General features: G+C 48.5%; 1 protein-coding gene across 3 annotated transcripts in view; it reads right to left on the bottom strand.

The window, feature by feature from the left end:
- RTN1 (reticulon 1) overlaps positions 1 to 13,493 on the bottom strand; it is a 189,566-nt gene that overhangs the window by 22,135 nt on the left and 153,938 nt on the right. The window contains exon 1 of one of the 3 annotated variants that reach the window (XM_054027831.1): positions 1,473 to 1,710. The exons of the other annotated variants lie outside the window; for them this stretch is intronic. Within the exon in view, the coding sequence (XP_053883806.1) occupies positions 1,473 to 1,533 (61 nt within the window). The 5' untranslated portion in view covers positions 1,534 to 1,710. Of the gene's footprint in view, positions 1 to 1,472; positions 1,711 to 13,493 lie in introns of those variants that run through there. 3 annotated transcript variants of the gene reach the window in all.

Genomic DNA, 13,493 nt, shown 5'->3' with positions numbered 1-13,493 from the left:
GCAGCATTTTAATACCTAACCTTTTTTTAAAAGTAACCCATGGAATTTAGTATACAGAATTCATGTTATTATAATAAATCTTGGTGGTGAATCTTTCCCATGTAGATGTTTGAAAATGGTTCTTTATTAACACAATGGAAGCTGTGAGCTGCTGGGGGCTTATATTAGCAGGTGCATCTGTTTACTTTGTAGCTGCCTGACTTTAGGATAAATCCCTCTGAATGTGGTGACGATTATGTGCAGAAACAAGGTTTAAAATATATCAGAAACAGCAATCGGCTGGATCCAATTAACCTTCCCCGCTCCCCAAACACATTCAGAAGGCTTTCCAGATCACATTACAATTACCAGGGTTTATATTCTTTTGAGGAGGAGAAATTACATCTGAAAAGAAGCACGGGCCCTTTAAGCAGATGCTGTTAAAGAGTGTAATTCACTCTTAGGGACCCACCAGAGATCATTAATAATATACACAATATGTTCAAAGTAAAATAAATGTACCTTGCTGTCATAAAGATTATTATAGAATTAAAAAATAAAACAAAGCCTGCCACACACATACATAAGATTACAAGACCGGATCCATCTTTCCATCTATTTTTCTGTAATCTGCTCCCCAAGCAGTGTCACATAGACAGTCTTTTAACAAAACAAAGGATAGATGCTCGCTATTAAGTGTGAAGCTGAATAAAAATGGCTGAAAAGCTGTCAGGCGAGCTGGAAGGTAGCCAGCCACACCCAGTGCTAACATGGACCGTCTCAAAAATAAATTTGTTATAACAGAACGTCGCCTCTATTGTCCTTGTCAGTTACACAACAGATGATCAAAACAGCGCAATATTTTACAGCAGGTGGTTTAGGGGTGTGCTAGAAAAAATAATCACGGAATAATTTTAAAGGCTACCATACAGCAAACTGACAAATGTGTGGCAATGACACAGTATTCTCAGTATTATTACAGTTATTGCCGGGGCTACATTTTCTTTGTGTTGACAGTGGACACAGATCTCAAAATGGGTGTGTCCCATCCAAAAGGATGCACTGACGCTCCAAAACAGGACTGTCAGTAAACCTCAGGAGCCTAAACAGACACAAATTCACAATTACTGCCCTCTTCTAAAAGCACCACGGCATATGAAATCATGCTGGGCACAGGCAGACAATGATCCTCAAGGATGAGGAAAAGAGCTACATAATCAGGGATGGGTGGTATTGATAGGAGCTGCAGTGTGAGAGGAAAACGTCCTGCATTATATGTTTTTAAGACGTAACAGCCAGGGACTGGAGAAATAAAAGAAATTCCTAGAGTATAATTAGAGTTGTTTTTTAAAATTACTTCAAAGAAAATCTTCCGGGGAAATAAAAAGCATGCAAAGGCCCACAGGTGAACAATGCAAAATGGATGGATGCTGCCTTTGCCTTCTCTCACATGCAGTCTTTCTAGGCATGCAACACTAGAATAGATATAATACCCTGACATTTCCAGTTGCTCCACAGACATTCCATCTTGGTAGAATCGGCACTGGCTTGCATCGTGAGGGGTTAGGAATCGCGGCTCCTTTCCTGGATTCTCACTGAGGCATTCCAAAGCATGAATACGTTAGTGGGTATCACGGCTGCTTCCTTGTACTGACTACAGACCGATGCTGTAAGCAGAACAGGGAGAGGGGGGAGGGCATATTGTACGCGCTGCGGTCTTCACTGCAGCAAATCAGCACTGTGATGTGGTTGCCCTAGGGAGCAGGCTCCTTTGAAAAGGGGATGCAGTTGCCTTTCAAATCAAAAGCATTCGCTTGGCGGCTTAGCCCTGTTAAGCCATCGAAATGGTTAACTCAACCTGACAGCACAGAAACAAAAACAAATTGGGTGGGGTGGGGTAGGGCTCAGCTTCCCATGTATTTACTCCCCCTGTGACTATTAATGTTCCAGAAATTTCTGGAGAACATTAAGAAATCCACTGTTTTCTTCAGATTGGTGGAGGGCCAAATCCCCCCTCATTTACATCGGTCCATCTGCATTAGTCCTGCTCCCTGTCACATCTGTGCAGGGCCAGAGAGGGCCTGGCTGCAGCTCAGGGCAGAAGCCAGCTCCTGAAATGCAGCCCAGTCTCTGTTTATTTTTATTTTTTTAAATGATCTGTGAACTGAGATTTGGCCAAATAGTCCAGAGACGCAAGGAAATGACAGAGTAAATGAACCCCCAAAACGTTTGCAGCTTTCCAAGTCTGGGTATAGGACAGAGCACGAATGAGCAGAGACTTGATTCCAGTTACCACGCCCAAGCCCCCCAGTCTGTGCATCACACAAAAAAGCAAGCGCAGATAGGAGAATGTGTCTGATAATGGGACTTTGGAGAGAGGGGGTTAGGAGCCGACAGCGACATGGGGCTATGTTCCTAGGGAGATACACTAGACAGTTCTTAAACAAACGCTATATTAAAGGTGGCCCCACATGATGTAAAGATGCTCCTAGCACATGTACATTTAAAGAGGGAAAGCTCTCAGCATAAAGCATGGAAGCCATGAATTCTTGAATTCTAATCCCAGCTCGGACACTGATTTCCCCTTAGCCATGCCACTTAACTTCTTTGCCTCAGTTTCTCCAGCAGTAAAATGAAGGCTAATGCTTCCCCATGTCCCTTGCAGAGACATGCCGAGGGTTAATTAATCTAGCATCCTAGAGCTGAACAGCACTGGCAATAAGCAGACTTAGAATTTACACAGTGTTTGGCCTTTTCACAGCACAGTCCATATATTAATCAATCCCCAAACACCCCCTAATAAGTATTATTATCCCATTTCACTGATGGGAAAACCGAGACATGGAAACCTATCATACAAGTCACGGTCAGCACTGGGATTAGTCTTTAGGAGTACCCAACTCCCAGACTGATATTTAATCTTCTAGACCAATGGTCCCCAAACTGTGGGATGTGCCTTCCTAGGAGGGCGTGGAGGAACATTTGGAAAGGCATGGTGGGGCCCAGGCCAGACCACATGGGGGGCGGAGAGAAAATGCCACCCTGCCCTGCTCTGCCCAGCTCTGCTCTGGCCCTGGCCCCAGCCCCGGCTCTACTTCTGGCCCTAGCCCTGCCCCCAGCTCTGGCCTCAGCTCCCGCCCAGGACCCGCCCCGGACCCAGCGTTGGCCCCCGACCCCAACAATAGCCCCACTCCCAGCTGTGACACCTGGTTCCAACCAAGGCCCCGGCTGTGGCTCCCAGGGGGGGGCGATAGGGTTGCCAACTTTCTAGTTGCACAAAAACGAACACCCTAGCCCCGCCCCTTCTCTGAGGCGCTGCCCATTCCCCCGAGGCCCTGTCCCTCACCTGCCCCTTCCCCGAGGCCACACCCCTGCTCACTACATTCCCCCTTCTTCGGTGGCTCGCTCTCCCCCACCCTCACTCACTTTCACTCGGCTGGGGCAGGGAGTTGGGGTGAGGAGGGGGTCAGGGCTCTGGGATGGGGCTGGGGATGATGGGGGTTGGGGTGCAAGAGCGGGCCCCAGGCTGGGGGGTGGGGCCGAGGGATTTGGAGTGTGGGAGGGGGCTGCGGCTTGATGCAGGGGTTGGGGTGCAGGAGAGGGTGAGGGCTCTGGTGTGGGGCTGGGAATGAGGGGGTTGGGGTGCAGGAGTTGCTCTCGATTTGCGGGGGAGGCTCAGGGCTGGGGAGAGGGTTGGGGCGGGGTTGGGGTGTGGACTTACCTCAGGCAGCTCCCAGTCGGTGGTGCTGCGGCGCTAAGGCAGGCTAGTCCCTACCTGCAGGGCCGGCTCTGGCTTTTTGGCCGCCCCAAGCAAAAAAAATAAAATAAAAGGGGCAGCCAGAACAGAGTGCGGGTGCAGGGGGACCGGCTGGAGGGGGTGTGGGGGAGGGAGCGGGCGGGAGAGAGAGAGAAGGGGGCGGCCAGGGCTACAGCAGGGGCGCTGCCACGCGGCCCCTCCCACTGCGCCGCCTCCCGCGAGGGCTCCGCTCCGGTCGGTGGGGAGGGAAGGAACAGGACTGCCCTCCAGGGTGCTCTGGTTCTCCGCGCCGCCGCCCCCTACAGGGCAGCCGGAGCGGAACAAGAAAACAAAAAAAAAAAAGCGGCCGTGCCGCCCTAGGATTGGGCAGAATGCCACCTCCAACAATCTGCCGCCCCAAGCACCAGCTTGCTCAGCTGGTGCCTGGAGCCGGCCCTGCCTACCTGTCCTGGCTGGCACCGTGCTGCACCCTGGAAGCAGCCCAGCTGGTCCAGATCCTAGGCGGAGACGCAGCAGGTGGCTCTGTGCGCTGCTCTTGCCCGCAGGCACTGCCCCCTAGCTCCCATTGGCCAGTTCCTAGCCAATGGGAGTGCGGAGCCTGTGCTCAGAGTGGGGGCAGTGCACAGAGCCTCGTGGCCTCCCTGCCTAGGACCTGGACCAGCTGGCTGCTTCCGGGGCGCAGCGTGGTGCCAGCCAGGACAGGTTGGGACTAGCCTGCCTTAGCGCTGCAGCACTGTAGACCAGACTTTTAGTGGCCCAGTCGGCAGTGCTGACCAGAGCCGCCAGGGTCCCTTTTCGACCAGGTGTTCCGATCGAAAGCTGGACACCTGGTCATCCTAGGAGGGGACGTGGACAGCAGTAAGGGGGGCATGAGATAAAAAGTTTGGGGACCACTTTTCTAGACCATGCCATCACATTAAATATTGTTATTGATACATTCTAATTGCACATTAAACTCAGTGTCAGTGTAACAGCCACATAAATATCAAGGGCTAAATTCTCCAGTTTTCATCCTGGATACATTCAACTCCCACTGAAGCCAATGTATTGTAAAAAATCCTTGTGCTGCAGACACAGCTATGTACGTCACACACCCAGCCATAGGGAGCTGGGACTGGACTGCTTCAGAGAAACAGGCCTCTAGCGCTTAAGCTAACAGAGGTCCTTGACAGCTGGCAACAGCAGGTCACTTATCTTCCTCTTGGACAACTTCTCCCACAGTCTAAGCCAATATCTGGGGAGAATCTTAATATCTAACACGTTGACCTTTATACCGTAAAATCTGCTAGTGCTACTATAGCCAAAGGCCTGATGACCTCATTGTTTAGGTTTTCCAATCATTTTCAAAGTCCAGAAAGGCAGACCTGATCCCTCTCATGTAGGAGTCATTGTAGAAATGAGAGAGTGAACTAGTGGAGAAGATGATCTGAGGCAAGGGGGAAGTGAGGACTAAGGAATACATAAAATAAGGTCACCAGCAGGGACCTTCAGAGGTCATCCAGTCCAGCCCCCAGCCATGACCAAGTAAACCTGGATCATCCCTGACAGGTGTTTGTCCATGATGGGGATTCCATAGCCTCCCTTGGAAGCCTATTGCAGAGTTTAACTATCCTTATTGTTAGAAAGTTTTTTCTAATATCTCACCTAAATCGCCCTTGCTGCAGATTAAGCTCATTACTTCTCATTCTCCCTTCAATAGACATGGAGAACAACTGATCTCCATTCTCTTGCTAACAGCCCTTAACATATTTGATGACTTATCAGGTCCCCTCTCAATCTTCTTTTCTCCAGACTAAACATGCCTGGTTGTTTTATTCTTTCATCTTAGGTCAGGTTTTCAAAGTCTTTTATCATTTTTGTTGCTCTCCTAGCGGCAGCTCCAGGCACCGGTGCACCAAGCGCGTGCCCGGAGCGGCAAGCCGGGGGGGGGAAGGGGGGGGCTGCTGTTCATTCCGAGGGCGGCAGTCAGGCAGCCTTCGGCAGCTTGCCTGTGGGAGGTCCACCGGTCCCGCGGCTTCGGCGGCAATTCGGCGGCGGGTATACCGAATCCGCGGGACCGGCAGACCTCCCGCAGGCATGCCGCCAAAGGCAGCCTGACTGCCGTGCTTGGGGTGGCAAAAAAGCTAGAGCTGCCCCTGTGCTCTCCTCTGGACTCTCTCCAATTTCTTTACACCTTTCCGAAAGTGCGGTGCCCAGAATTGGACACAGTACTCCAGCTGAGGCCTCATCAGTGCCGAGTAGAGCTGGACAATTACCTCCCGCGTCTTACATACAATATTCCTGTTCATACACCCCAGAATGATATTAGCCCTTTTCGCATCTGCATCATATTGGTGACTCATATTCAGTTTGTGACGCACTACAACTCCCACATCTTTTTCAGCAGTACTACCGCATAGCCAGTTATTTCCCATTTGGTAGATGTGCATTTGATTTTTCCTTCCTAAATGAAGTACTCTGCACTTGTCTTTACTGAATTTATGTGACAGACCACAACAGCTCTGAAGCACCTGTTACAATCTAGCATGTCAAATCTCATGCACTCATGCCATTCATTTTTTATTTTTAGTGCTACCATTGAAAGGAGTTGGGAGTGTGACAAACTATATTTAAACATTTAAGGTCTTACACAGGGGTTCTCAAACTCGGGGTCGTGACCCCTCAGGGGGTCGCAAGGTTATTACATGGGGGGTTGCGAGCTGTCAGCCTCCACCCCCAATCTCCACTTTGGCTCCAGCATTTATAATAGTGTTAAATATAAAAAAAAAGTTTTTAATTTATAAGGGGAGGTCACACTCATAGGTTTGCTGTGTGAAAGGGCTCACCAATACAAAAGTTAGAGAACCACTGTCTTACACTCTTAATGCACAGGAATTCAAAGATCAGGCTAAAACTGTCTTCAGCTCAACCTGGGGTGCAATGCTTTTGAAAGAGTTTTCACATGGTTAGATGTTTTCAAACCTAACTCGAGGTCTCTCAACCTCAAGGTATAGTGGGTCACATTAAGGACAAAGCCATATCTTGATTTTATGACATTTATCACTTTGTCATCCTTAATACTGCTATGCAAACATTTTGTCTCGTTAAACTGTTTTCAGAATTAGCAGCAGAAATGGCTGTGATGCATTTTCAGAAGTTATGGAAAAATATCCCAATACTAAAGAGATTTGTGAAATGTTTGAAGGATATTATAGACGAGGGATCGGCAACCTTTGGCCCGCGGCCCACCAGGGTAAGCACCCTGGTGGGCCAGGCCAGTTTACCTGCTGCGTCTGCAGGTTGGGCCGATCGTGGCTCCCACTGGCCGCGGTTCGCCGCTCCAGGCCAATGGGGGCTGCAGGAAGAGGCGCGGGCCAAGGGATGTGGTGGCTGTCGCTTACCCTGGTGGGCTGCATGCCAAAGGTTGCCGATCCCTGTTATAGACAAAGGGCATCCAATAGACATACAGTTTAATGATGGGTCTGCCAATATTTCCATGAAAACCCCTGGACTGCATTCTGGCCCTACTCTGGCTGCTACATCCTGTTCTGGGGAAATGCTGGCATAGGGGCCATGCTGGGTACAGGGCTAGGGGCGTATTCATTGTATTAATCAGCACTACAGATTTTCCGGGCTGCAGAGCAAGTCATAGTCAGTCCAGGAAAATGGCCATAAGTTATAGCAGCCCCTGGGGCCACTCTAACTTACTCCAGGCTCCATTTCAGCCTCCACAATGGTCCAGAGTCTGGGCTGCACAAAGTCACTTTTGGCCTGGCTCTCTCCTGAGCTGTGTATCTTAGGAAATGCCATTTTTCAGGGTTTTAGCCCATAAACCCATTAAAAAGGTGCTCTGGGCTTACTGGTCAAGTTCATATCTGTAGCTGTATGTCTATGGCTAAAGAAACCATAGGTCTCAGTTTTCAAGTGATGCCTCAGTCTCCCAGGAACTTCCTTTGGGAGGCCTGGAATGTCTGGGATTTTCATATCACCAGTCAAAGCGTTTGGGTCATTTGCAGTGACAAGAGGTTTGTTCGAGACAAGCTGCCTTGCTGGTATAAGATGATTTGCACACCTCGGTTTCACTCCCCACATAGAAAGTATGGTTCACAAACCATTGTTCAAGGCCAAAGCTTGCCATAAAGTGTCAGGCAACAGCATCGTAATAGAAATCCAGTGAATTGATGATCCAGTCTAGACAGGGCAAACTACTCTGCTTTAGTGGGTGGGGTGGGGATTGGAGAGCAAGGGGGTGGGTAACAGGTGGTCCTTCTAGCCCTCCTTTCCGAGGAGTCAGGGGGAACTCACAGAACTCAGCCTCTCTTTGATCTCCTCTGCTGCTCCCGCTGGAGATTGCCCGAGGCAGGCTGAGCAGACCGGAGAATGGAACCAGACTGCAGAGCACCTGAGGATTTCATTGCTCCAAGACTGCCCTGTTGTTGATTCTGAAAATATTCAGAATATTCAGAATATTGGATGCACGCGCCATTAATTCCCAATTGCCCAAGTACTATATAAATTGTGGTGTGTGACCAAAATATTATTTTTGAAAAATCACCTTAATACAGCGCCACAAACATCCCCCAGTAATACCGACTACAATTTAAGCAAAACCAAACCAAACAAAAAATACCCCTATGCTGAAAAATGACCTTTTAGAGGTAAGGTGCATCATGATTCATAGATCATGACTGCTGAGCAAGTGACTATGGCCCCAGGCTTGCACTGAACTCAACTGGGCTCCATGTGGGCACAGGCATCCACCTACGTGGAGCCCACTGCAGGATCGGGTCGTTTGTTTGAATCCCTGTCACTTACAGAAGAGATCCAGGACTTTGTCTGTATTTGGGGAAATCCCTGGGGTCTTGTGACTCACCTATTAATATTTAAAGCCAGTTTTCTACTCAAACTGTTGGCTTTTGCTACACGGCATGAGGCACATCGGCACTTAATTCACCCCCATACTCTAAAGAAACCATCATTCCATTTTTTTCTTGTCAGCCTAACAAAGATCCACTTCACTGAGCATCCTATAGCCCCACTGTGCTTCTAAACTCCAAACTTAGCTAAGATTTTAGCCCATGGACTAGAACAGGTACTCGTGGGTCTAATACATAAGACCAGTCAGGATTTACTCCTGGCTGTTCAATTACAGACAATTTTCCTTGGCTCTTTAATGTACTGTCTGCCCCACAAGGGTAATAAAAATAAGGAATTTATTCCTGCCACTGACCAGAAAAATCATTTGATTCCCTCAGATGAGGCTATTTATTACAAGTGCTTGGAAACCTTATAATCAGGCGTTTCTTTTCTCAGATGGATGCAGTTGTTACATTATCATTTCTCCTTCAAGGCTTGATTCTATAGAGTGATACATTCCTGCCACTCCCATGGACACATCGATTTGCCTAATAGGACTGGGACCTTTTCCAAAGGGGCCTGCTTGAAGGCTGTTCCATGTTCCCCACATTCTCACCGTGCTATTGCACTTCAGCCTCTTGCTGCTAAATTTAGATCATTTATGCCATTGTCAGGCATGGCAGTTGGCACTATGGAGAACGTTATTTCATTAATCAATCTCTCAATGCACCAGTAATCAAGAGGAAGGACAGGTTTGTGGTTAAGATGCTGGCCTGGGGCTTCACTGATATCCTGTTCTGCCACAAACTTCCTGTGTGACCTTGGGCATCACTTAGCCCTTCAGTTCCCTCCCTTTCTCTGTCTTGTCTATTTAAATTGCAAGCTCATTGGGACATCAGCTGCCTCTTATTATTATGGCACCTAGCACAAAGGGGCCATGATCTCTGCTCAGACTACTAGCCACTATGGTGATTTGAATGATAATAATGACACATAGATGTTTTACACTCATCTTCCTCACAGCTGTTTGGAGATCATGCAAACTTTTAAAGACACCCTGGGGTTGCCTGTCAGTTGGCCAAACTCCTCTTTCCACTTGGACAGGGCTAAGTGCCGCATTGGCGGGGTGGAGAGAGGAAGAGAGTTAAGGAACCGCTTCCTTCCCCCAGCATACCCAACCGTGGCAGGGGGGATACACTTCTAGCAAGCGCCGATGGCACACCAGGGCCCTGGGCACATTCCACATTTGGCAGCAGTTGTTAAAGAGGCTTTTTTGGTGCAGTGGTGATGACTGCTACCGAGTGCATCCCTCCCACTCAGTCCCTGAGCCATCCTCCTCCTGTGCTGGCAGCTTAGCTGGCCTGGTGCAGAACCACTAACCCTCCTTCATCACCATTTTCCACTTGCAGAGCCATGAGGAGGAAGGATAAGACCATGCCCGGAGGCAGGAGCACCTTGGTTCATTTACTGTCCCCAAATTCCAACCCACATGCCTCGGGGAGTCCAGGTGGAGAACCCCATTTGCCTCCCAGTACGCCCAGCCCCCTGGATTCTCTCCCCCAACCTTCAGAGAGGCAGGAATTTACCCAGGAATAACTGCTGTGCTTGGATAGAAAGCCAATGACTTTATATCCCGCCCTAGTAGACTGGGAAACAGCCACAATCAGCAAAAGGGATCAGCCAGGGATCGCTGGGGGAGCCCCAAATACAGCCTCAGCAATGACACAACACACTGAGTCCCTGACACTTCAACAACAAAAGAATCCTAATGTAACCAACAAACTGTCCAAATGGCCCTCCAGGCCCAGCCTCTGAGTATCCAGACAGGGCCCCTGGGCCCCTTGCGGTGGTCACATATGCTCAGGAGGGGTGTGAGCTCAGAGTGATGAGTTCTTGTCTCTACTGCATTGCGAGGTGTTTGTCCCTGTGGTCACCGTGGTGGTCAGGCCTTCCTCTGCAGGGTCTGGACCACTCTTGCAGAAGTGTGCCTGGCCTGCTTTCTGGGCTGATCTCCCAGCCCTGGGTCCAGGCTGCCTTTGGGCCTGCTCCTTTCATCAGCATGTGCTCTTCTCCCATCCAAAGGGGCCAGAGGCAACCAGGTAGCCTGAACAAATCCCCTGTCCGCAGGCTGGCCTGAGCTCCCTCTTTGGAGTGGCACCCCCCTCTTCCAAGGGGAGGCAAGGAAGTCATGGGTGGGATTTCTTCCCAGTCTTGTAGCCAATCAGAGCTCTGGGGGTCGAGGAGTCAACTCTTGCCCCACCACTCATGCTTAGTCAGCAACCACTGAGCATGGAGGATGTGCCGCACGGGATCAGCACGTAAGCTGACACCTCTCTCTGCACTCCCTTGCCCAAGGGAGCCAGGACTCAAATGAGGAGGTGTTGGAAGGGCAGATCAAGTGTAGCTGTGACACTGCACTCATCCAAGCAGCCATGCGTTCAGAAAAAATGGTGCTCCTTCGAAGAGCAGGAGTACAGCAAGTCAGTGGCACATAGCTCCACATCCAGCCTTACAGGATGGAGAGTGGAACAGCTGCCTCTCCAACTGCACCTCCCTATGCCTCTATTGGATGAAGCCCAAATGTTAAAGCTCCTAGTGCTAGTATCTGTTCTGATATAAAGAGTAAGGGTAGTTTGACCATCATGTGCAGAAACAGAACTGTAACGGAGTCTAGTTAAAGAGTGCACAAGTACAAGGCACACTGTGCTTGTTTATGGCAGGACAGAGAAATTAGACTGATGGGCTTGTGGTTAAGACGTTGGGCTGGGAATCAGGAGATCAGGTGTCATTTTCCAGCTCTGTGACTTTGGGCCAGTTATGGGGGCTGGTATTTTCAAAGGTACCTCTAGAAATTAGGTGCTAACCTCCTACTGAAATTCAAGGGGATTGGGGCACCCGGCTGCTTTGAAAAACTCAGCCTTAATCTTTGTGTGTCAAGTTCCCGCCACGTCCGTAACAGGGAATAAGAATGTTGGAATGTAGGTAGACAATTGCCAAAAGTGTCATAGCAGGTTCAGCTATTTCAGGCAAATGGCCACACAATACTCATATTAAACTGAATTTAAATAGCAGTAAAATGCCTTTTGTGCCATAATCCAATTATTGGCCTCTTTGGGAGAGACACATTTGGAGACAGAAAATTCTCTCTATGAATCACAAAGGGAAAGAATGGGTATGCGCAATCATGCACTCTAGTTTGTTCTCATGCAGCTTGGGGTAGCAGGGAAGCCGTAGCAGGCTGTATCTCAGAAATAGGGAAGCCTATCTGTTGGCTGCTAATATGGAAAATTATTTGGCCAGGCTTTCAGATTAGTGATGAGGGAAGGAGGGAGCTCAGAGGGAAGCTGTCTATCTATATCCTAAGATAATGCATCTCCTGGAAACAGAGAGGAGGATGAGTATTATTATAATAACAGGGCTATGAGTAAACAAGGACAAAGGATAGAAAATACGAGAATACAGAGCATACACAAGTGTCCTTAAAGAGGGGCAGTCTAGGTGGAATAGCTCAGTGCTTTGGGCATTGGCCTGCTAAACCCAGGGTTGTGAGTTAAATCCTTGAGGGAGCCACTTAGGGATCTGGGGCAAAATCAGTACTTAGTCTTGCTAGTGAAGGCAGGGAGCTGGACTTGATGACCTTTCAAGGTCCCTTCCAGTTCTAGGAGATAGGATATCTCCATTAATTTTTTAATTTATTTATCAGTAAAAAGTTTTTGAGCACGCACCCCCTGCTGCGCTGGCTCTACCATTTTTGCCAAAGCAAAAAAAAAAAAAAAAAAAAGAAAAAAGAAAAAGAAAAAAAAGAAAGCCGCTCGGACTCCCGTCCGAATTGCTGAAGAAAAAAAAAAAAAAAAAAAAAAGCGCTCCTCCTGCCACACACCCCCAAGGATCCTCTTGTGCACCCCACTTTGGAGACCACTGATCTAGTCCAACCCCCTTCTCAAAGCAGGACCATTCCCCAACTAAATCATCCCAGCCTGACCTTAAAAATCAAAGATTAGATCAGGAAATGATCTTCCCGAGCCCGAGACTGTAAAGTGGTCAGAATTGTGTTTCCTGGTGAAAAAAAAGTGCGAGGACACTTTTGTATTACTTTGTGATGGTACCTGGGAGAACAAAGTAAGGGCATGTGCTCCCAGAGGCAGTATTGAGTCACTATAAGCTGGGATGTATCCATTCAAGGGGGCCGCTGGCATGAAGCTCGGAGGGCAGAGATGAAGGCGTACCCAGGAAATAGTGTGAGCAAAGCAAAACAGAGAGATTCCAATCCTGATTCAGCAAAACACAGACTGAATTTCCACACCATTGACATTGACCCTTAGGGGCTTCCATAGCTCAGCACTGAAGTTGCCTTTGGCGTGTGCATGCATGTGCTAAATCTGGCACTAAATTCAAACTGGAACGAGGAAGGAGAGAAAAGAACAAACAGATAGTAGGGGAGGCAGTGAAATTTGCTGGAAGTACAGAGACCTTCATGGTGGAGAGAGGGATCTCCCACTGGAAAATCGATTCAGTCTCAGGGTATTTGAATAAAAGGGGGATCACCGCCCCCTTTGTAATACAGTGACAAGGGGGTGCCAGATTTGGAAGTTTTTAAAGTTGATTATATGAGAAAAAATTCTTTGATTTTTCTCTTCTGAAGGCAAAAGGGTTAAGATTACATCAGCAAAACCATATAAAATATAGAGAACAAAGCTATAGTAGTTAGGGAATTCAGAGTTATATGAGACTACAGTAAGCCCAATTACTAGCATATCCTATTAAACCCAAAGAGGAAGGTTAGGGCAGTAGCCTATGACCTGGGAGACTGGTTCAATTCCCTGCTCAGTCACAGACTTTGTGTGACCTGGGACAAGCATCTCAGTTTCCAATCTGTAAAATAGAGATAAAATACTTCCCTACCTCACAGATCTTTTGTGAT

Source organism: Malaclemys terrapin, chromosome 4 (genome assembly GCF_027887155.1).
Source record: "Malaclemys terrapin pileata isolate rMalTer1 chromosome 4, rMalTer1.hap1, whole genome shotgun sequence".
NCBI lineage: Eukaryota > Metazoa > Chordata > Testudines > Emydidae > Malaclemys > Malaclemys terrapin.
Note: the sequence above shows the minus strand (reverse complement) of the source record. Positions and strands in the feature narration are given on the sequence as shown.